The sequence below is a fragment of the Osmerus eperlanus genome, chromosome 3 (assembly GCF_963692335.1).
Source record: "Osmerus eperlanus chromosome 3, fOsmEpe2.1, whole genome shotgun sequence".
NCBI lineage: Eukaryota > Metazoa > Chordata > Actinopteri > Osmeriformes > Osmeridae > Osmerus > Osmerus eperlanus.
In genome coordinates, this window is record NC_085020.1 from 18254984 (window position 1) to 18278521 (window position 23538).

The 23538-nt window shown below is 46.9% G+C and overlaps 1 protein-coding gene across 11 annotated transcripts in view; it reads right to left on the reverse strand.

Moving 5' to 3' along the window:
* The window catches only part of mycbp2 (MYC binding protein 2), an 80282-nt gene that overhangs the window by 42544 nt on the left and 14200 nt on the right, over positions 1-23538 (reverse strand). For 7 of the 11 annotated variants that reach the window (XM_062457546.1, XM_062457542.1, XM_062457545.1 and 4 more), the window contains exons 5-30: positions 23082-23278; positions 19288-19530; positions 18972-19043; positions 18520-18616; positions 18195-18268; positions 15242-15380; positions 15038-15114; positions 13020-13224; positions 12414-12578; positions 11400-11558; positions 10961-11165; positions 10030-10175; positions 9395-9505; positions 8678-8782; positions 4647-4766; positions 4094-4175; positions 3886-4003; positions 3444-3648; positions 3031-3184; positions 2524-2696; positions 1853-1978; positions 1208-1335; positions 981-1072; positions 540-674; positions 277-360; positions 57-153 (exon numbers count right to left, since the gene is read on the reverse strand). In XM_062457546.1, the coding sequence (XP_062313530.1) occupies positions 57-153; positions 277-360; positions 540-674; positions 981-1072; positions 1208-1335; positions 1853-1978; positions 2524-2696; positions 3031-3184; positions 3444-3648; positions 3886-4003; positions 4094-4175; positions 4647-4766; positions 8678-8782; positions 9395-9505; positions 10030-10175; positions 10961-11165; positions 11400-11558; positions 12414-12578; positions 13020-13224; positions 15038-15114; positions 15242-15380; positions 18195-18268; positions 18520-18616; positions 18972-19043; positions 19288-19530; positions 23082-23278 (3509 nt within the window). The remainder of the gene's footprint in view (positions 1-56; positions 154-276; positions 361-539; positions 675-980; positions 1073-1207; positions 1336-1852; positions 1979-2523; positions 2697-3030; positions 3185-3443; positions 3649-3885; positions 4004-4093; positions 4176-4646; positions 4767-8677; positions 8783-9394; positions 9506-10029; positions 10176-10960; positions 11166-11399; positions 11559-12413; positions 12579-13019; positions 13225-15037; positions 15115-15241; positions 15381-18194; positions 18269-18519; positions 18617-18971; positions 19044-19287; positions 19531-23081; positions 23279-23538) is intronic. The other 4 variants (XM_062457547.1, XM_062457539.1, XM_062457543.1 and 1 more) reach the window with 3 other exon arrangements.

Here is a 23538-nt window from a genome sequence, read left to right on the forward strand (position 1 = left end):
GACTGAGAGACCGTCGCCGTGAACGGTAACAGCGCCGCCCCGCTTCCTGTACTCACCACGGAGACGGTGCGAGCGAAGGAGCGTTTGAGGATGTGGACCGGCTCGCTGGTCTGCTGCTTGCCCTTGGCCGCATTGCCGTCGTTAGACGGAAGCCTGTCGAGCAGAAGGAGGACGTTTTGGGGTTTTCTTTTGAGAAGTCGTGTGGTGGCGGATCTTATGGGGCGAGTAGAGCAGTGTCTTTGAGGGTTGTTTGGTGTGACAGGCTGTGACACTTGCCTGTATAAGAGCTGGGGGATCTGACCAGCGTTGACATCGGTGCCGTTGTTGGACTTCTTGGAGCTCTTGAACTGAAACACCACACTGGAAACACAAGACCGCAGTCACATAACAGCGCCCGCGTCAGTGCTGCTTAAGGTGTTAGGTAGTAGTAGCTACTTTAATGATCCCAAAGGGGAAATTAAGCTTTTAGCTCTCTCTTCGAGCTTCCACTAAGGTCTAGCTAGGTCCAGTCACAGCTTGTACGCAAGCTCCAGGGTTACCTGTCGTCGGTGGTGATGGTGGCCTGGCCGTGGGAGCCACAGTCAGAGCTGGGGCCCGACACCCTGGCCCAGGCCACGTACCACCAGCCCAGCTGCAGCAGCACCGGCTCGTCAAACATCATGGCATACTTCTCCCTGCGAAGAAGGGAACCACAGGAGACATAGTTAAGTACTGTAAACCCTGTTTGATTTCAATGATGCTAGTTACTGTATGATGGTCAATGGCATGATGCTAGTTACTGTCTGAAGGTCAATCTTTCCACTTGGGAGAGACCAGACCATATCAACCTCCTTGTGAGAGGCCACACGGTAAAATTAGCCGTTAAACCGAGGGGAGACAGAAGGTTCTATGTGGTACTGTAATTCCTGCTGTCGATCCTACAAAGCCTTTTGTTCTGCCACGCACCACGGTATGCAGGGTGATTTAGTAAAAAGCCCTACCTGGCAGCACAGTCGTAGGCCAACACATCAGTCTCGGCCAGCAGGTCTCCATCTGTCTCATGGTCGCCCCCGTCAGGACCTAGCTCAAACAGCTTGCGTGCCAACACACAAGTCAGAAAGTTGTTAAACCAACCGATATATAAATACACATGCTTTGTGATTAGCAATAAAGCAACAACATAACATTTATTAGTCTCCTCAAGCCCCGCCCGGTTTCCCACACCCACCTTGATCTTGGCGGTGTACTCCCCGCGCCCCCCAAACAGGCCCAGCCCCCCTAGGAGGATGTCAGCGTCGGCACAGAACCGGATGGCCTCCACAGAGTGGGCGGAGTAACCCCAGCCGCCACCGTGACCTGTGACATCACAAGGGAGGAGTTCAGTTTCTGTGTTTTTTTTTCCACTTTGTCTGATTTCTTACATGTGGCTCACTGTGTGTGATTACTTACTTTTAGACTGCTATTTATCTGTGTGTATTAACACCATCTTGTGTGTTTAACATTATTTATTATTAAGTAGGACCTTGGTTTTAGTTTAAAGCCATTTCTTTGCATAATGCACCAACTATAATAACGCTCGTAATTTCGTTGAATGCAGAGCTATACAAGTATTTCAATTCAATTAAATGACCATGCAGATGATTAGTATCTTACAGGAGCTTAGAGTCTGGCCCTGATAAACAGTTCTGACACTAATTATAAGTGCTTTCGTCACTACAGTTGGATACACGAGGCATCAACCTACTTCATTTTCATGTGAGAGTGTGTACTAAGCCTGCAGTCTTCATACAGGTCAGTACTAAACCTGTATCAATTGTTTACTTCATCTATAGTATGTGAGTACGATAGTGTACACTAGGTAATGTCCACTCACTCTCAAAGCGGTTGACAACGCTGTAGTCCTCTTTAGAGTAGACCTTCATCACGGCTTGCGTCTCCTCCTCCGTACTGGCCACACCCATCTTCAGCTCCTGCATAGCCGCCAGCGTGTCCAGGCAACCTTATCAGGAACACAGACGCACAGTACGGTTATTCACGTTCTTGTGATGGAACGACTGTGACATTTAGCAGTAGTACTCTGTGAAAATGTGCCATACTGCATACAATGAGAAACTTCCAGTTTATCATGTGCCGTGTGGTCCAAATTAACGAGTAGCTTTGCACAGAAAATCACCACTCCTGAAATCTCTCTGAGGCTTTGATAGAACAGCGTTTCAGGGTCAGTGAGGGAAAAAGCTGAGAGTAGGGTAAATGTGGAACAAATGTGAGGGAAGGGTGTTTGAGTTAAATGCAGGGGGATTGACAGCAGAGTGACAAGTCAGGGACCACTGATTCCCAGTTCTAGGGACAGTGGTTAAGACAACAGAGGAAAACCCTGCATTTCTGTCAGACCAAGTAAGTCAACTCCACTAGACCAACGGCAAAGGTGTCACTACACACACACAGATCCGACGCGCTGTGAAAAATCCACCGTACGCACACCCATAACTGAAGGAGCCTACTGAATGTTAACAAGCCTGCTAAGGAGATGGTTGCCATGGTTACCCAGGATGTGTAGCGCCCCGTGGGAGCGTGTGGTGTTGGCATGGGAGCCCGAGGGCAGCGCCAGCTCTGGGCTCAGGATGGAGCAGCGGGCCTGGAGGTCAGAGGCCGAGGGCACGCGGGCGTCTGCTACCACGGCATTGTAGCACCACATCTCCCTGGAGGCTGGCAGGAACCTGGAGGGTGGGGTGGGGGAAGAGTTATATTGAGGGGTCGTAGGTATGAGGTCCCCTTCTGTATTGGTGTCAGATTGAACATCATTTTTGGTCTCTGGTCAAGTTCCTCTAAACCAAATTTAGCTGTGGTTTTGTCACAGCACCAAAATACTTGTGAACAGTCATCTGAAAACTTCCCTTAGATGCTCATAAACTACAATAAACATTAAGTCAGAAAGTTCAGATGTTCTGAGAAGATCAGGTCAGCTGTCTCTCTCTCCCTCCACGCCCCCCCCCCCCCATTCTGCCCCCCCCCCCCATTCTGCCCCTCCCCTAGGGTGGTCTGTGTACGGACCTCCAGATGACGTCGTAGACAGGGTCCAGGCAGAGGCCGAAGCCCTGCAGGTCTTCCTGTTCGGAGTCGTTGAAGGTGCGGCAGCTGCCGTCCAACTTGTTGATGAGCAGACATTTGAAGGGAGGGGGCTCCGACACAGAGCTGGGGACCAGGCCTGGAAGAGCACACAGGAACAGGCTTGACTAAATCAATTCAACGCATTTGTACAGCCCTTTTTACCAGCAACGTCAGAGGGCTTCACATACACCCACAGAACTGCACCTAAACCCTCAAGGAAGACAATGAAAAACTCTCAGGGAAAACTCAAAAAAAGGAAGGGGTCTCCGTGACGACAACCCTTCTTCCAACGTCATCTCTCGGAGCTACCGTAACGTCCTCTACGTTGTTCCGTGAAGCAAGCCATCTTTACGCACCGATGATGTGCTTGCTGGCGAAGATCTCGGAGGTGGCGAGGACGTGGGAGTTGATGAGCGCCTCGTCGATGCGCAGGAAGGTCTGGTCGCCACTGGCGCCAATCCAGGTGGCCTTGCGTCCGTATTTGGCGCCGATGTTGGGCATGGGGGACGGCTTTGCATTCCAGTAGGGCATGTCAAGGATTGGCCGACCCAGCTGCCCTTTCTATAAAGGAGGAAGGAATAAAAAATATCCACTCTTCTTTCCAGCTCATTTGGTTGTAGACCCCGTGTCTTATATGAAACTGACAGAAATTCTAAAAGGGGAAACCATCGGAGGGAAAACTGAATATTGCGTGCGTAATATTGGAGAAGAGAGCAGCTCTCTAATCAGGCTACCATTACACAATTCAAGGTTCGGAAAGTACACCGCTAGTTCCTAGACAAACGTTCCATTTCATACCGAGAAGCTTCCGAAGGTGAAGACCTGTCCGTCCACAAGCAGCACGGCCGTGTGGTTGCTGCCTGCTGTCACCTGGACACTGGGACATGGCAGAGCCTGCACAAGGGTGGGGGAGCCCCTAGAGAAAGAAGAGGGAGGCATTTGCTACAGTAGGGGTGTGACTGGCACCATTGATTAACATGAATAATATACATAAATATTTAGCTACCTTGAGTTGACGTCTCCATGCCCAAGTTGGCCATGCTGGCCATAGCCAAAAGTGTAAACATCGCCGTTCTCCATGAGAACCACTGTGGGAGCAGAAAGGACCACTCTTTAGATTGCGTCAATGTCGCTTTAGCAAAGATGGTGTACCACCATATGGAAGGGTCATGTATAATTCATCTTCATTCAGTCAAGGAATGGTCCTCAGATCTGTAACCTCTCCAGATACAGTATCCATCTACAGACTGGATTTTATTAAAACCCTGTATATGTTTTTTCCTTCTGTCTCTCTACAGTAAACATGAAAGAACCTCAAGTAAGGTTCAAGGCCGAAAGCAATCATGTAAATGTAGGCACCTAGGTGGAACTGCAAATGCGGCAGCAGTACGGTTCACACATCACACACTCCTCGTTTGACAAGTAGAAGACAAGAGGTGGTTCATCGGCAAATAAAACCTTTCCGGAGATCAAACACCACAGAAGAAGCGATTGAAAGGAAGCAGGTGGTGAGTGACAGGAAGTGTCCGCGGGGGGAGCATGGGGGTGGGCAGACATACCGGAGTGATGGAAGCCGCAGCTGACCTGCGCGGCTCGCATCTCGCAGTCGAAGCGCACCGCCCCTGGAGGGTAGGTGGTGATCTTACTGGCATCCTTTTCCCCTCGCTCACTACTGCCGTCTGCAAGGCACAGGGAACATTAGACAGGAGATAAAGAGACAGAGAGACAAGGAGACAGAGAGACAAGGAGACAGAGAGACAAGGAGACAGAGAGACAGACAGAGAGACAAGGAGACAGAGAGACAGACAGAGAGAGAGACAGACAGAAAGACAGAGAGAGACAGAGAGAGAGAGACAGAGAGAGACAGAGAGAGAGACAGAGAGAGACAGAGAGAGAGACAGAGAGAGAGACAGAGAGAGAGACAGAGAGAGAGACAGAGAGAGAGACAGAGAGACAGAGAGACAGAGAGACAGAGAGAGAGAGAGAGAGAGAGAGAGAGAGAGAGAGAGAGAGAGAGAGAGAGAGAGAGAGAGAGAGAGAGAGAGAGAGAGAGAGAGAGAGAGAGAGAGAGAGAGAGAGAGAGAGAGAGAGAGAGAGAGAGAGAGAGAGAGAGAGAGAGAGACAGACAGACAGACAGACAGACAGACAGACAGACAGACAGAGAGAGAGAGAGAGAGAGAGAGAGAGAGAGAGAGAGAGAGAGAGAGAGAGAGAGAGAGAGAGAGAGAGAGAGAGAGAGAGAGAGAGAGAGAGAGAGAGAGAGGATAAAAAGAGGGTGGGAGGAGGTAAAAAGGTTAGCGGCAGCTTTAGAGCTTTGAGTCAAGTTGGGACAATCCTAGAAAAAGAGGAGCCAGAGAACACCAGGATAAGAAGAGAAATCAAGGGAGGCAGAATGGCTCAACCACATATGCATACATACACATCTATGTACGGTATTGCAACATCTGAAACAGGGTTAGTTTACTTTGATACGTTTATGGGACTTCTGTCACTTTGTGACTTTCAATTTCAAGATTTTAACCCACTCAAGTGTCTTAGAGTCCAAGTAGCAGGATTCAATTCTTCAGTAAACCGAAATATCTGTGTGCTGTCAGGGGATTCAAATGGAATGTAAATTGCCCAAGTGCCTTGTTTCAGAGGTCATAGTGGGGAGGTGGGGGTGGGGGTGGGAGGGTGGCTGGGTAAAAGATGGCCCATGCAGAACAGTGAACACAATGACAGACCAGTGCCTCTAGAGGCCCCATGGACCAGGGATGGGCAGACCTATGTTTCTGTTCCCCTTAAGGAAAGACTGATGGCTGCAAGCCAACACGCTCACTCTCTGTCTGGTTAGGAGGAAAATATAGTTATCTCAATAAGATTAACCCACATAAATAAAGATAGATGTTGCCCATAGATGCCAGTCCGTGATCCAACGGTCGGTTCAGTCATGGCTGTACACAAGTTGTGAATGAAACTCTCTTCGACAAGGGGAAAATAACTACATAAAACAGCTTGCTAAAACTCAATAGGACCCTCAATGACCTCAACCCCCCCTCCGAGTCATTGATGGTCTACAGGGTGTTGGTTTCTCATGCGCCCAAGATCTGTAGCCTCCTGTAGATTTGGAGAAGCAAGCTTAGCATCACTCCTAAGAGAAGTGTGAGACTGTAGCTCAGCCTGTGAAAGAGCCCATCAACTCCCATAAAGGTTGAGGTTTAGAACCTGGGTCAGACCCTTCCCTCTTGCCTGTCCTCAGCTCTCCCTCTCCATTTTCTGTAAAGCCCAAGTTGAAGAATAGCCTAGCGATGGCGGCGAACAGAGTCTACCAGGTCTCAAAACATCCTTCCCCTGATGTCCTAATATAACCATAGGCCACAAATGAACACTATTTATACATCCCATTTCTGACAATTATACACAGTGGGCTGTTCAAAAGGAGCCCCGCTCTGGTAAAATATAATACATCAATACATTTCTAAAAATATTAGGCCCTTAAGATGCGTCTCCGGTTCTCTACTCACTGATCAGTCCAATAATAGACTCCGCCTGTCACCCCCCCAACCTCATCCCAGCGCCTGCCTGTGGTTTGATCTGTTTCTAATTCTGCTGTGCAAAGCAGGGTGTTTACTGAGTGCTGCTCTATCCAGTTCGACTTAGCTAAAAGATTTCTGCGAAGCCAAAGCACTGTGGACAAAACGGGATAATTGTGATTAGAGAACGGAACGGAAACAGAGGCCTAATATTATGAAGCAAGTTCCATACCCAGGACATCATTTTGTTAGCCAGCTTCACTAAGCCAAACAACTGTGATCACGCATTAGCGATGTCACAACTCGTTGTGTCAACCCAGGTTTAACCAATCTAGCTATGAGTGGGTTCATGTCAATGGGGCAACGTTTGCATCATATAACAATTACAAACATGGATAAGTCTACCAGAGCCACATATTTTACACTAGATGAGCAAACTATAGCACTAAACAAATATGAAGAATAACAAATATAATATAGGCCAAAAGCAACAGTTGCTGCCGCCAAGGGCAAAAAGGAAAGCTGGCCAAAAACTGCAGACTGTGTGAATGCAGAAGTTAATAGGTTTATCAATATCACTGCATCATCATTAAGGAACGACTAGATCTGACTACAATAGTGTATTCAACTAAATTACTGTGTTGCTTAGATGTATTGTTATGGCGTGTAAGAACATTATTGCTTTATTCTTTTAGCAGCAACCCCATCAGTGTTAAACAATATTGGGAGCAAATAAAGAACAAATATTAAAAACAAGATTCTAACCAGTAAGTTGTCAGGTCAACAGGTACATGGCTTTAGTGCTTTAATCGGTCTCTGTTTTAGGATGATATAGTATGAGGATGGTATACACAGATTCGTCAGGGACAGCCAAAGGGTTTTGGCGGTCTCTAAAAGGTTTTGCCCTCCTATGAGACCCTCTCACTATTTGCACAGAGGTTTACAGAATCTTCTAGAAACGATGATGCCATTTTCCAAGAGAATGGATTGGTCAGTAGGGGTTGCTTTCCTAAGCATTGTGTAGATGAAAATGGGATTCACTGTTTTATTCACTAATCAACAGAACTCGTCATTGGATACTAGTTATGGTAAATGGACTGCATTTATATAGCGCTTTTCTACCTTGGCGGCACTTAATACGCTTTACTTTTTTTGCCTCTCATTCACCCACTCGCACTCAAACACCGACAGCAGCAGAGCTGCCATGCAAGGGTTCAGAGTCTTGCTCAAGGACACTCATGGCCTGGAGGAGTCGGGGATCGAACCACCAACCATGCGATTAATGGACAACCCTCTCTACCCCCGGAGCCACAGCTGAGGACTAGGATACTGTTCATGTTGAACAAGTTGGTTTATAATTTGTTGGATTGTTAAGCATGTATACCTATATTCGATGTATCAATAGAATCCACATACAGTTCTGGAAAAAAATAAGAGACCACTGCACCTTTTTATTTCCTTTGTAAAAAAAGTTGATAAGGACAATTGCAGGTGCAGTGGTCAAAAAAAAATTCCAGAGCTGTATGAATGATACATTTTTCTTTGCTTAAATTTGGTCCTCATTATGAGTATTAAAAAAAAGCATCTAGTTAGTAGGTACTCATTTGAGTTTGCTATTGATAAGAGTACATTGTGTCTATTTGTCAGGTTGAATAGATGTGTAAACGTCCCATGTGATGAGGATGGGGAGCGCTCTACCTATGATCTCCCTCTGCCCTGAGTGGTCATGGGCTGGGAGCTGTGAATCTCTTTCTCTGTGACACGGTCTTCTTTTTCTCTCAGCAACGAAACCCAAACAAGATATTTTAAGGAAGGGAGCATCAATCACTATAACCCGGAATCATCTTGGCAAAAACTCGTCTGTCTCACTAAAACATGACATCGACAGTCGCACATCCTGTATGGGACACGGATCATGTCACCCCCCTCCCTGGGTGAGACATGGGGGAGCCTGGAGTTCAGATAGTGTGAGAAAAGGGCGAACCGTTTGGTTTGGAGGGGTAAGGGGTGTCAAGGAGATTGGGGGGTATGGGGGTGTCTCCACACCCGTGGAGGTAAGGTAGGTAAGACCGTAGTACCTTTGTGCTTGTCCCGTTTATGTCTGAGGGCCTGAAGGGGTCTTACTCTGGCTAGGGCCTGCTCTCTCTGGTTCATAAATATGGGACCGGGAAAAACAAGGGGGCCTGGGGGGGGAGAAAGAAACTTTACCATGCATGGACACAGGCGCACACGTGGGAGAAAACACATGGTAAAAAACACTAAAACAACAACAAGTCACACACATATACAGGTATAAAAATATACACACCACACTGCAAAATGATAAAGGGTGGGAGGAGGAAGGCATCAAGGCATTACACCCACGCTCCTAACTGTGACAGAGATCTAACATTATGATTATGAGTGGAAAACCCCCTAGTATAAGGAGAACAGTCTGGATGTGTGAGATTTGTGGTCTCCACAGCGCTACTCTTAGATTGGGGTATACATTCTCTACAGTAAGGACCGGAGACAGACAGTGCAGGCTAGGCACCTAGGGATGGGAGTAACAGATATTCCTTTCATGTCATTTTCTTTAGACTACACCATGTCTTCCCCGTGCCACTCCTGTCTCTCTCCTGTGCTGCTCTCCCCGACCACCACCATCTCTTTCCTGTGTCTCGCTGCTCTGAAATGTATAGCTCTCCCATCGTCTCCCATGCTGTCTCTCCCCCCCGCTTTCACTCCCCCCCCCTCTCTCTCTCTCTCTCTCTCTCTCTCCCCCCCCCCCTCTCTCTCTCTCTCCTGGTCCCTACCTCGTCCCTCCTCCAGCCGGTGGCGGCGGTTGATCCTCTGTCGTTTCTCCTCCTGGCGGATCTGGATGTGCTCCTCGATGTTCACTCCTGGGGGGGGAGGGACAGGCACAGCTGAAACACACACACAAGGCCCCCCAACCGCAGGAGAACGCAGCCCAGACGGGTGGCGGAAGAGGAGGGAGGAAAAGAAGGAGCAGGAGAAGGAAGAGAGACACAACAAGGACAGACAAGCATGAATGATTGGGGGTGGGGCGGATGATGGAGAAGCAATGCTGTGTCTGTTTTTGGACATTGATGATGAACAGACATGCTGCGACTAGAACAACACACAGGCAGCCAGCAGCTCGGTTAGACAGCGGGCCGACGGGTCACAACAGCGTCAAAAGCCAGACGCACATATAGCCTGATCCACTCCCGATTCCTCGCCAGAGACCAAGCCTTGTTTAAAGGATGTCACACCGGGAGAGTTTGGCACGGTTGGACCAGGCGTTAATCGGCGTCGGAAAATGTGTGAATGACGAACGGCGTGACGGTTTAAAACGGCAGAGCAACACTGAAACGGTGTGTGCGTGCGTGTGCGTGTGAGGGAGGGAGTGTGTGAAGGAGCGAGCGACTGAGGAGGGGTGTGTGTTTACCTAACAGCAGATCCAGCGGGATCATCTCCTTGACGGCGTCAAAGATGCCTCTCTGACGGGCCTCCTGGCCATCCAGCTCCCGGGCGCAGGCCTTGCAGCAGCCGCACGCAGAGCAGCCTGACTCGCCAGAGCCACAGCCACAGATCCTAGGACACGGGCACGTGCGCACGCAAACAAGGGCACGCAAACAAGCACACACCACACAGGCAGATACGAAATGAGTGTTTGATTTTAGAAAACTAGTGCACAGTCCCCATGATGCAGTCAGTGAAACACACAAATACAGATTACTTGATCTATAGATGGTATATATAGTAGAAAATTGGTGCGCACACACAGATTTCAAGAATTATAGATGATGCAGCTGGTAATGACAGTAGTGGTTTTAGTACCCATATTTCTCAGACCACAGTTGAAATTCTCTGTCATCTCTGAAGTACAAGAGTTTGTTCAACCTCCACATCTATTCTAGTCAAATTGCCAATCCTGTGGTAGCCTACATTCATGCAAATGATTATGTAGCCGTTATTTGTCTGCTGTTTCCTACATAAAACATTTCTTATGTTTGTCAAAATGTATTATATTGGTTCTCGGTTAAATTGTTTTACCACCACAAACATCTAGACATTTAGTTTATAACAGAAGAATTCACATGCACATATTTGTAGGCCTAATTTGGCGCTTGCTTGTACATTTGCAATGTTCAAACTTTGCAGAATGCCCAGTTCTCCAGATAATCGTTGGAAACTAAACGCAGACACACACACACACACACAGATTCCCGGAATGAATAGAGAGCTTCAACCACTCAAAACATACCAATGGAGCAACCTAACCCTAGTTCAGTGTGTGTTGAGTGTTGTTCGGGGAGTGCGTGTCAAACCTACCCCTGTGTATATGTGTGTGTTTGCATGCGTGCGTGTGCCCTTACCCTCCCGGCACCCTGTCGGGCCGTCCGCTGCTCACACAGCTGGCTCCGTAGCCGGTACAGTCCCCACACACGGTGCACACCATGCACTGGTCCAGCTTCCACTTGTGCATGCCGGGCTGGCACATCATGCTCTTCTCCTCCTTCTCCTCCAGGTCGTCCTCCAGGTCCTCGTCCATGGCCGTTGCCATGCTCTCCACACCAAACGCTACAGGAGGGGACGAGCCAGGGGCTGAGTGTGCAGGATGCCAGAGTGTGTGTTTGCACGCGTGTCATCGTTCGGTAGTGTGTGGGTGCACGGGGTGAGGATGGGATAGCAGAATGTATGAGGGTTTTTTTGGGGGGGGGTGTTTGTGTGTGGATGCCAGCATGTCTTGTTGTGTGCAGAAGTGGGGGCCCAGGCTGCACTGGTTGGTGCGTGCGTGTTTCTGCATATCCTCACCTTTCCCCGCCTGGCTCATGGCCCCAGTGTCTCGGCCGCACTGGCCCTTGTTGTTGACCCCAAATGTCCACACCTCACCGGTTTTGGTCAGCACACAAGTGTGGGCCTTCCCCATGGCAACTTGGGTCACAAAGTGACCCTTTAAGTCGGTCACCTGACCTACAGGAACCAGAGGAGAGATGTGTAAGCTTTAGCAAACTGCTTTTGAACCTGCGTAATAAATGTGGAGAAAAAGTCATGCCTTTAAGGACAGTATTTAAGGACTTTAATATATTTAAGGACTTTTTATAATGGATCCAATCCATTATAATGGATATAATCCAATCATAACACTGGAAGTGCTGTGCTGCTGTTATATACATATAGCAAGGCTAGTGGGTCATCAGACAGGGATGCTGTTTAATGATCGCTAGATTGCGCTTCTTATAAGGAGCCAATGGTTTGATCATAAAATAATTTGTGCAAGGCTTATTCGTCATTAATTTGCGTGTTGATAGTAGGTGAATATTTAATTACATTTGACGTCTACCCCTTCAATCCTTCAGCAAAAAGTTTTGATTATATTTTTTAGTGGCAAACATGTTTCCAACTGGGATTAATAAAAACCCAGACCACAGTTTTTTGTCTTTAATGAGTTTCTTATTAAAACTATATATTTTATACAAGAAATCACGTCTGACTGAGAAAACTTTTACAAAGGAGATCCATAATCTGCTGATAAAAATGAAAACCCAGCTAAAAAACAACATGACCCACGCAAGGCTGGAAACAATTTCACAGAAAAAGGTGGTTTTAAACCATCTTGTCTCGGTGTGATTTTGCAATTTACTGCAGTCAAATGACTGGTGCTTTGCATTTCTAGCATTCTATGGTGGGTGGTTAACTCCTACAATACATAGAAGAGCTGGATAATATGAGACAGTCAGGTGGGTCTGTGTGTTTGTGTGTGTGTGTGTGTGTGTGTGTGTGTGTGTGTGTGTGTGTGTGTGTGTGTGGCCTCCCTCCCTCACTCACAGGTGCTGTCGCTGTAAATAGCGTCTTTGCCGAACATGTACAGCTCGCCGTCCTTGGTGACGATGCTGCTGCTGCCGTTGTTGCAGGCGGTGTGGACGGCAGTCTTGCTCTCCAGCTTCAGCATCTTCTTCGGCTTGTACGGCTTTGGCTGTCTGCGACTTTTGGCTGCAGAGGAGGGGGTGAGGGTCGGGGTTACACAGCGGGGGGGGGGGTGAGATGATGGCAGGGATGATACGTGGATGACGCGATCGGAAACAGTGTAGGACGTCATTCTCTGCTTTGTTGCAAAGGCAACGCATTTGGATGGAGGAGTTTATTTCCACCCGTTTGTGTGCCTCTGTGTCTCACACAGCCGTGTGTATAAATGACGTGTGTCTGTCCATCTGCTTGGGCAAGTGGAGAGGTGACTACTGTGTGTGCTTTCCCATGTCTATGTAGGTCTCCCTCAAATTATTATCGGCCCTTCCTCTTTGCTGGTGGAGCCCATGTGAAAATAAATTGCCACCCCCTGCCTCTCCGAAGATTGGGAATGTGTGTGCCTGTCTTTGTAGTGTGTGTGTGTTCATGCCTGCATGTTTGGTTATGTGAGCATGACGCCTCTCTTACTGGACTCGCCATCCTCGCCCTTGCTGGCAGAGCCCGTGAAAAACACGCTGCCATCTTCGGCCACCAGGAGAGCGTGCGAGCCGTCATGGCCCACGGAGAACTGGACCATCTTGGGGGACTTGGTGACCGGCAGCTCTACCCACTTTCCTGCCGAGGGTCCGCCCTGCTTGATTCCAAGACTTTGGTACTTCCCTGTGTAGTAGATCTGGGGAGGTGACAATAAGAGAGAGAGAGAAAGAGAATACGATTTAAGAGATCATTTCTGATGTCTGCGTTTGCTGTAAATGACTAAATGTAAATGTAAATGTGTTGGTGAGAAATGTTTGGTGTGTTCGACAAACAGAAAACCCAAAACACCAAAGAGGCCATTGCTCATTGAAAAACTAAAGTACTATTATGAACATTCACAATGGCATCAGAGCTTGCGTAAACGCTGTATATCCTAGCTGTCCAACTGCAACACAGGTGACCTTTGCCAGCATGCTGGAACGAGCCTAAGAACAGACGGACAGCTTCACTGGGAGGATAAAGTTCTGCGATTGAGCCACGAACCCCAATTACTAACCCTAACCACATCTACTAGACCTCTGTTTGACTGGAACACAGCTACAGGCCAGGTTACAGCAACTTAGGCCAGGCCTGAACTATCTGTTCAAAATAGTTACTACACAACAATGATTCTGTGTGTTAAGGGAACAGTAGCCTAGCAACAATAGATAATTCCTTTTTTATTTTTTTTACGCTATAGTGACATAACCCATGGGATGAGTGTTACGGGGCTGTACTGACAGCACTGTAAGACAACAGTGCTGGATGTCACAAGGATGGTCACATGACACAGGTGCTGGACAGGGCTTCGACTCGCAGGTGGTTGGTGGTGAACTGTCCCGAGTCATGGGTCATCTGACCCTATTTATGCCCCCCGGGGCGGAGACAGCGGGAGGTGGGGCTAATCTGGATGTAAGATTTGTGCTCAGATTAAGCTGCACTCCCTGAAACCACACCAAAGTACCGGCCTGTTCACTATCAATGATCTTCAAGGATTCTCACTCTCACACACACTGTTTACACTATCAGACCTACTCCACCCACAGAGGTACTCCATACCACTGCACAGTATAGATACAACAGTACACACACACTCTTACATTGGTTTGTCCCCTGGCCCCAATTTTTTAAGTGACCAGACGCTACTCGTCAGTGAATATCCATATGAGCCTCGTGAATTTAGTCCATCTCAATCTCCGCATATTTACTCATTTATTTTCACACAGCCAACTTTTGTACCGTCGTTATAGGGACCAGCCAGATTACTCTTATGCACTTCTTACACCATCATGGAGGAGCCGGTGTCACTTAATAACAAATCATTTTTATTTTGCGTTAGCTGGTATTATGCAACCTTCTACGGTAGCCCCTTTTGTGGTTCCTTGTTCTCAGCCAAAGTAAAAATAAATAAATAAAATGTTTGATCTGTGACACAAAATCATCTTACAAAAATTACACAACATCAATCAAACCTGACCACTATCACGAGTGACAGAGACGGTGGATTAGCAGCCTTGCCTAGCCTAGCCTAGCCTAGCCTGGTCAGTGCTGGAGCTACAGTTAGGGCAGGTAGTGTTGTGTTTTAACTGCGCGCCAACTGTTGGAGCTTTAATGGACTCCAGACAGGAATGAAGAAACGTTTGGTGAAAGCTGTTTCCACATTGTTAAAGGGCAGTTCAGCTGTAGGACACACTCCGTAAAAGGAGGGATGAGAGAATTAAAGGACATTTACATTTACATTTAGTCATTTAGCAGACGCTCTTATCCAGAGCGACTTACAGTAAGTACAGGGACATTCCCCCGAGGCAAGTAGGGTGAAGTGCCTTGCCCAAGGACACAACGTCAGTTGGCATGACCGGGAATCGAACTGGCAACCTTTGGATTACTAGCCCGATTCCCTCACCGCTCAGCCACCTGACTCCCTGACAGTGGAGTGGGTGGGCAAAGTTTCCAAATGTGCAAACCCTTACCTTTCCTGAGGCCGTCTTCATCAGAGCAAACTCCCTGCCTGCTCCCAGTAACGCAGCCTCCTCATCAAACCCTGTGCCTGAGGACCACACACACAGACACAGTTATTACACGTTTGGTACAAGTGTGTACCAATAATCCCCCTCCCACACACACCTATATCCCCACACATCCACGTCCCCTGCTGGCCCAGCGTAGTGACTCACTGATGATGTGCAGGTCCTTCTCCAGGTCGAAGAGTGAGATGCCGCAGGCGTGTAGACACTTCCTGGCCAGCTTGAGCTGCAGTTCCTGCTGCAGCGCCGGGTCACTGCTGGTAGCATAGATGCGCACGACAAAGCCATCCTGCCGGACGCATGGGAACGCATGTCTTTGAAATGAATATTTCACATTTTTATGAAATGCTCGTGTCTGCAGGTGTTTTTTTGTTGACAGATGCTTGAAGGATATTGCGGAATGGCAGTTCTAAATGGGTGGGGGCGTTGACAAACATCCTGTTTTGTTTACAGCAGTGCTTAGGTTGTCATGCCCCAGGCTCAGAAGGAGCCAGGCCAACAGTGTGGAGTCTTAGACATCTGACTAAAGATCACACTACCACCCTACAGCAGAGTCTAGACTAGACTGTAGCATTTGAACAGGCAGCCCCATGCTGAACTGGTTGTGTGTGTGTAGCTGGGGGCACACCCCTAGCTGTGGCAACGAGCCAGAACATACCAAACTGACTCTCTTTTTCTCTCCCCCAGTCCGTTCTTTCCCTTGCACGCACATGCACAGACCCACACAAGCCAGGCCTAGGCAGTACTTGAATGATTAAAGGCATGGTACGGGTAGGGGGAGGCAGGGGAGAGAGTCTGGCTGGTACTGGGTCTGGTTCTGGAGGTGTAACAGAGCACAAGACTGGCTCATACTGGGTCTGGTCTGGTGTTATACCTGGTAGTGGGACTGGTCTGGTGTTTTACCTGGTAATGGGTCTGGGACTCAGAGTGTGAAAGTGTGTCATTACTTGACTCAGTAGTGAGTATCAAACAATAGTAATAAGTAGATGGTAACAATATATCATTCCAGACACAAAGAATGTAACACTATATCGTAGAACAATATATCGCAATACACAATGTTTACAATATGTATCGTAGAGTTATGGCAATATTTTTACAATATGACGTCTGTTTGATCCTATTGGTTGAGCTACCAGCACGCAACCTACTCTGTACGCATGACGCAGGCACCTGCGTCATGCGTACACATTCACTGCATTCACAGAAATCGCTTGAACTGAGTTTACTAAATTGTTGAAAATAAATATACAAAAATATTGAAAATGTTTAATGTTTTGGAAATACATCTGTTAATTAAATTTCTAGGGGGGGGGGAAACACATTCAAAAAAATCAATTATTTTTTATTAAAACAATAACAATAAAATAAAAAAAAATCTATTTGTGCCCCAAGAATCGAATCGAGGGGTACCAAACCCCTATGAATTTCAGTTTAATTTAAAATGTTGTTCAAAATATCGTGATATGTATTGTATTGTACACCCAGTATTGTGATACGTATCGAATCGTGAGCTGAGTGTTTCGTTACACCCCTAGTAATAAGGAATAATGTAGTGAAGATGACAGAGAGAATACAAGATGGGAGGAGATAGGAGAGACAGAAAGGGAGGGAGGCTGCAGCTGCTGTGCGATGATGGCTTCTCTCTGAATCCCGCTGAGCACACGCTCCTCTACTCTTACCTCCTCACTCCACCTCTCCATCCTCCCCCGTCTCTCCAACCCACCACACCTCCCCCCCATCCGCAGCAGGGGGTCTGTGGTGAGAGGTCAGCAAATGCTTGTCAGCAGTGGTAGTGAGGACACTCCCTTCTCCTCCATCCCTTTTTCTTCTCCCTCAATCATTTCCCTTCAACCCTCCCCCGACCCAGGGACTGGTGCCCATGTGGACAGCAGTAGAGGCTCTTTTAGAGGCTCTCTTCCCTCAGCCTAGCACACCCACTACGTGGGAGAGGAACCCACCAGAGAATGGGCACTTGCCTATGTTTTTATTTTATTTTTTTATTTTTATTTTACTAACCCACTCCCAGACAACCAAGCGCATGGCATAGCAGGCCCCCCTCCTGTGCAGGGCTCAGTCGAAATAGTGCTGGAGAGAGCGGGAGACTGAGACAGACACATTCATCAGCAGACAACCGGAGGGGAACCACTCATTACATTTCCTTAAACAAAGGATTTGCAATTCATTGGTCGGTTGATGAACCTGAGCCGGTGTGCGTGTTTGTGTACGTATGATTTATGGGGCTTGTGAGTGGCTCAAAGTGAATCCTCACAGCCTAAAACCTGTGTAACAGCACCTTCTGACTCTCCCTCTCTCATCAACAAGACATCAAAAGCTCAGCAAATGACAGACTTCTCCTAACTTAGTGTTTCCGAGAGGTCCTTCAGGGATTTAAACCAATGACAATAATTATAATAGTAATATAGCAGCAAAAAAATAAAGAGAGAGAGAGACAGAAATAGAGAGAGACAGAAATAGAGGGAAAGCGTGTTCTGAAAAAGTGAAAGAGAGCTTGTGGCTGAGGGAGTGTCTCTCGAGCTGATCAGATTAGCCAGATAACCAAGCACATGGCCTGGCAAAATGACCCACCCCCAAACACACACACTCACTCTCTCACACACACACACGACTGGGTGAGAGCTTTAGGCGTTGGCCTGCAGCCTTACAAAGAGGAGTGATTCCTCACAGGGCTGTTCTGTTTAGATAAGAGTAGCTCATAGTCCACATTCCTTTCTTTTAATTTTATGTACTTTATGTGTGTGCTTTATGTGCTCTCATCTATGTAAGGCACATTTAATTGATTATATGTATGAATTGTGCCATATCCATATATAAATATAAAACTTGCTTGCTCACAATAAGACTTAACAGATGTGACAACTTTCTAGATTTAGCCACATTGAAGTCGTTCAACAACAAAATAGAAAACTCAGGTGTTTGTATCAGGCTTTAAAACTGAGCCATTTTGGACAATAAACAGGAAAAGAGAACTATTGTGATAATAAAACACGCAATAACGATGAGAACTCTTGACTACGATGAAGAGGACGATAGTGGGGATGATTCCGAAGATGAAGACAACAGTGATGAAGAGGCAGCTTACATCTTTGCAGGCAGCGATCTGGTTGATGTACTCTCCGTCGGTGAAGACGATGTTCTGACCGTCAGCCTGCTGACCTGTGGAAGACGAGGAAAGAGCAACATGAGTTTAACACACCGCTCTGGTACTGAACAGCTCAGAGCTGGTGTTTCTACTAATACTGTTTGTATTTTGTTTGTGTCTGGGAGCCGCTTGTTTCTGAAGTGTACTGAAGAGAGCGCTATCTTGTGACTGTCTGACCCTGTGTAGTGACATCTTTATTGGTTTGGAGTCTCAAGACACTAACATAGACAACCATGCCCACATTTACACACACACACACATTTACCTGGCATTGTAATGGTCCCCTCGTGTTCCAGGGTTTCTGGGTTGATCTTGAGGGCTGTCGTACTGTGGTTGCTCATGTCTCTGTACAATAGGAAGCCCTGCACACACAAAAACATACACACAGTGTTAGTCCATTAATTATTGGAATATACATTTCCTAGAAAACACATTTAATTCAGGTCATGACGCTTTTGATCATGTCATTAATACATTATATTAACAACAGATGAATTGATCACATACAGGCACATGGCTGCACAAAATAAAGTACTGTACCAGAAATAAATGATTGTTCTTGTAAATAAACTAGATTTTAAATCCTATACTGTAAAGGGTTTTAGCCCAGCATCACACTGACCAACAAAACCATCTACTGTATACATATTAGCCTTCAGCATAGCCACACATGATAATAATAATCATATTAAATTATCCAGATTATAATCCGTTTACCTGAGCGAAGCCCAACCAGGATCTCTTCTCCTTCCGATTTCTGATGCGCGACGTGGAATTATACACATGGCCCTGTATGGTGTGGGTACAATATTAGAACACATATAAAAATAACGCATGCCTCTCAGATGCACAAGTTGGTACCTCACATACGCATTCTCTACCATGTGATATTTTCACAAACAAGCATGCACACACACACAAACACACAGCTCTCTCTCAAACACACACACACCTCTTTCTCTCAAACACACACACACCACACTCTCCCGTAACACACACACACACCACCCTCTCCGCCCTACGCCCCCCGTACCCTAACGGTGCCGCTGTATCCGGACCCCACTTTGTAGAGGCCGTCCTTGCAGAGCACGTAGAGGAAGGAGCCGTCCGTCTGCAGCAGGCAGCGCTCGTCCTCCTCCATGGACACCTCCTTCAAGACCCACTTGTTCATCAGCGCCGCCCGCTTGATGCCGTTCCCGAACCAGTCCTGGATCTGGACCTTCCCCACCAGCACTGCCTGCACACTTCTCTGGAGGGCGTTGAGGATGGTGGGCACCTGGGGGTGGGGGGAGGGGGGATGTCTCTCGTTAGGGTGGATATCGAGGACAAAATTGGAACCGTCAATGAAGGCGCAAGCCCACACGCCACACGCACACCCTTTAGTGTCAGGTAAGAGTTGAGTGAGGAGAGACGGGGTTGGTTAAACCGCTGGCCTGTTCTTGACTACATTCTCACTAGTGTTGTCACGGTAACAACATTTCAGCAGTCGGTACCAATACCAATGAAATTGGTATCACGGTACTCGATACCATTTTCGATACCAAAACAAAAACAAAAATTGGTTACTGAACAACTCTCATTTGTTGACAGTAACCTACAATATCTAAAGCTGTAACCTACTACACCTACAACAGAACATACAATCACAATGCGTGTAGGCCAAAAGGCAAAGCATTTGTGTGAACTGAGTGTAGACATTAAGCACTCAGCAGATGACTTAGAGATCATTTGTAGAGCTCCAAAATATATATCTTGACTTGAACATAATTTATAAGAAGTAGAAAGAGTGGATTCAACACGCTTCAAGGGGCTCTTACATTTTTTGTCGTGCTATAAGCACAAAACGTAAATATACATCCCAAACTCCAAAACACAAACTTCGGCAAACTATGTCATCTAAAAGCCTCTGTAATTTTTTTATATCCTGTTGTGCTCTCTCCTTTCGTATGCCCCCGTGTTAGGTATTGCATTTGCAGTATGCTGCAAACCATAAAGGACATGAATGGCGAGGCTTGCAAATTGTTTTCTGGTGATTGATGTTCTCATTGTCATCTGCCTCACACCCAAAGTATTTCCATTTGTGGTTCTTCCACTTTTCTTGTCGACAACTTATAGTGGAGCCCCTGCAGCACTAGCTGCTTGTCCCGTGTTGCCAATTCAGTGTCGCTAGATTTAGTGACTTTTCGACCTTCCCTAGTGACCAGAAATCGAATCTAGTGACAAATCTAGTCACTTTTAGCGACTTTTCAGAGAGCCACTAGTGACTTCTGGTGTGATTTTTTGGCAACATTGTGCTTGTCAGCATCCTACTCGGCTGGGTACCGGGTAGACCCAGTCCTTATAACAGTATTTCTCAAACAATCCATCACTCACTGGCAGGGGCTATTACACACACTGCTGATCTCACAACACAGACTCCTTATTTCCCCCCCCCCTCTCTCTCTAATTCTTTATCTTTATCCCTCTCCTGCTCTGCCTCTGCCTCTCTCCCTCACACATCGACACACATTTTTCATCAGCCTGACTGCCTACCAAACGGCCAGAATGACAACTCACCCTTCAGTGTCTTAGCGCTGAAGATCTAAAACAACACAGAGGCTCGCCTTCCTTGGCCCCTCTAATCAACTAGCTTGGCACACAGTCTCATCCACAGCACAAAAAACACACACACAGATATGAACACAAGCTCAAGGACCACATAGACCCTCCACTGACGACAAACGCACATAAGTACATACATACTGAAGGCTGGGTCCAAGCCCAGACCCTTCACAGCCAGCCCATGTAACTAAACTGGGATATTTACGATACAGATAGGGCTCTCATTTCTCATATAAAAAAGAGAGACTACTGGCATGTATCTCTATTCCTTACCGCCTCATTAATTCCCCTGTAGATACCCTTTTCTGTGATCAACCAGGGTGTGTGTGCGTGTGTGTGTGTGTGTCTGTGTGTGTGACTGTGAATCTGTACAGGATTAACAAGTCATCAGGGCTACAGGCTGAACACAATTATCCTAAGTGGTGTGTATGTACATGTACGTGCATATCCATGTGTGTGTATTCATGGTCAGTACAGTCTGACAGCTGTATCTCACTGATGTTACTGTCAGCTAGGGTCACTGCGCTTGGGGAACATTTGTTTTAAATACTAAAAGGAGAATATCCGTTTTATGCAGACAATATGGCCTAACAACACAGATGAATAACAATAGTGTTCACTGCATCCAAAAAGACACATACAATACATACTCATCCCTACATATTTTAAATACACTTATTTAAAATAATACATGTAAATACATGCATACATGTTCTACATACACAATACATACACTGCATGTAAAACAAAAAATAATACACACTCCTACACACATTTATCCATATGCTGCATATGCAATACGGAATACACTCTCAAATGTCTAGTTGACTCAAAACACAACAGACAGAAGGTCGGGTTAATTGCCGGATTAATGCAGACAGGGTAATACAATCAGTCAGGAGAATCACAGAGGCTTGGCATTTCCCCAACTACATTTTGTACTACCCAGACATTACCCTGAATCTGTCGTGAGACAGAGAGAGAGAGAGGTAGATACAGAGAGGGATATACAGAGAGAGAGAGAGAGAGAGAGAGAGAGAGAGAGAGAGAGATATACAGAGAGAGAGAGGGATATACAGAGAGAGAGAGAGAGAGAGAGAGAGAGAGAGAGAGAGAGAGAGAAAGAGAGAGAGAAAGAGAGAGAGAGAAAGAGAGAAAGAGAGCCAGAGCAAAAGACAGCGAGAGCAGGAATAGATGCAGGGATGGAAGAGCACAGTTAGCCTGCATTAGTATCAACCTTAGCCGAAGATTGCAGGAGTCTCCTATACTTCCCTAAAACCTCCATCCATTCTGAAATGGATGGAGGTTACATACTGTGTCCTGTGTGACATATGGCCAATATTTGGTATGAGGCTGTATGGTTACATTTACATTTTAGTCATTTAGCAGACGCTCTTATCCAGAGCGACTTACAGTAATTACAGGGACATTCCCCCGAGGCAAGTACGGTGAAGTGCCTTGCCCAAGGACACAACGTACTTCTGAACGGCCTGGAATCAAACCGGCAACCTTCTGATAAATAGCCCAAGTCCCTAACCACTCAGCCATCTGACTCCTCGTAAAGTCATGATCCACGAGCTAATGTCTTGTCCTGTATGGTGGCCTATTTTAGGCAGGGCCTGTATTAGGCCAAAGTGATAAACCCAATAAAGCATCATGTGTGGGGATCTAACTAGTAATATCTTGTCCCCTACCTGGACATGATGCTGGGTTTAACTAGTAATGTCTGGTCCCCTACCTGGACATGATGCTGGGTTTAACTAGTAATATCTTGTCTCCTACCTGGACATGATGCTGGGTTTAACTAGTAATGTCTTGTCTCCTACCTGAACATGATGCTGGGTTTAACTAGTAATGTCTTGTCTACTACCTGGACATGATGCTGGGTTTAACTAGTAATGTCTGGTCCCCTACCTGGACATGATGCTGGGTTTAACTAGTAATGTCTTGTCTACTACCTGGACATGATGCTGGGTTTAACTAGTAATGTCTGGTCCCCTACCCCTGGACATGATGCTGGGTTTAGCTAGTAATGTCTGGTCCCCTACCTGAACACGATGCTGGGTTTAACTGGTAATGTCTTGTCTACTACCTGGACATGATGCTGGGTTTAACTAGTAATGTCTGGTCCCCTACCCCTGGACATGATGCTGGGTTTAGCTAGTAATGTCTGGTCCCCTACCTGAACACAATGCTGGGTTTAACTAGTAATGTCTTGTCTCCTACCTGGATGGTCTGGCAGGCGTGGCTGCCGTTGTTGGTGAGGATGGCCGAGACAGCCTGCAGCGTTTTGCCTGTGTCTCCCCAGGACACCACCAGGCTGAAGAGGCAGGCGCAGGCCAGGGCAGTCAGGGTCTGTCCCGTGGGGTCGTTGGGGCCCGTGCTGCGCACTGTGCTCTCCAGCAGCAGCTGGAACAGAGACTCTGGAGGAGAGGGAGAGGGTGAGGGGGGATAGGTTAGTGTAAGCAGAATGCTGCATCAGTCAGTCAGTTACTTCTTAATACAGTTAGTTAAATGGTGAATGACGAGGGTGAATGTCTCTCAAAGATTGGTCAATTAATCCAGGGTTTCCCGCAGCACTTTTCAGTTAAGGCGGCCGCCTAAGCAACACACGCCTGCCGCCTTAACAACGTTGTTTTTTTGTTTTGTTTTTATAGCGATATCCGCCGTTGTCCTGTTTTCT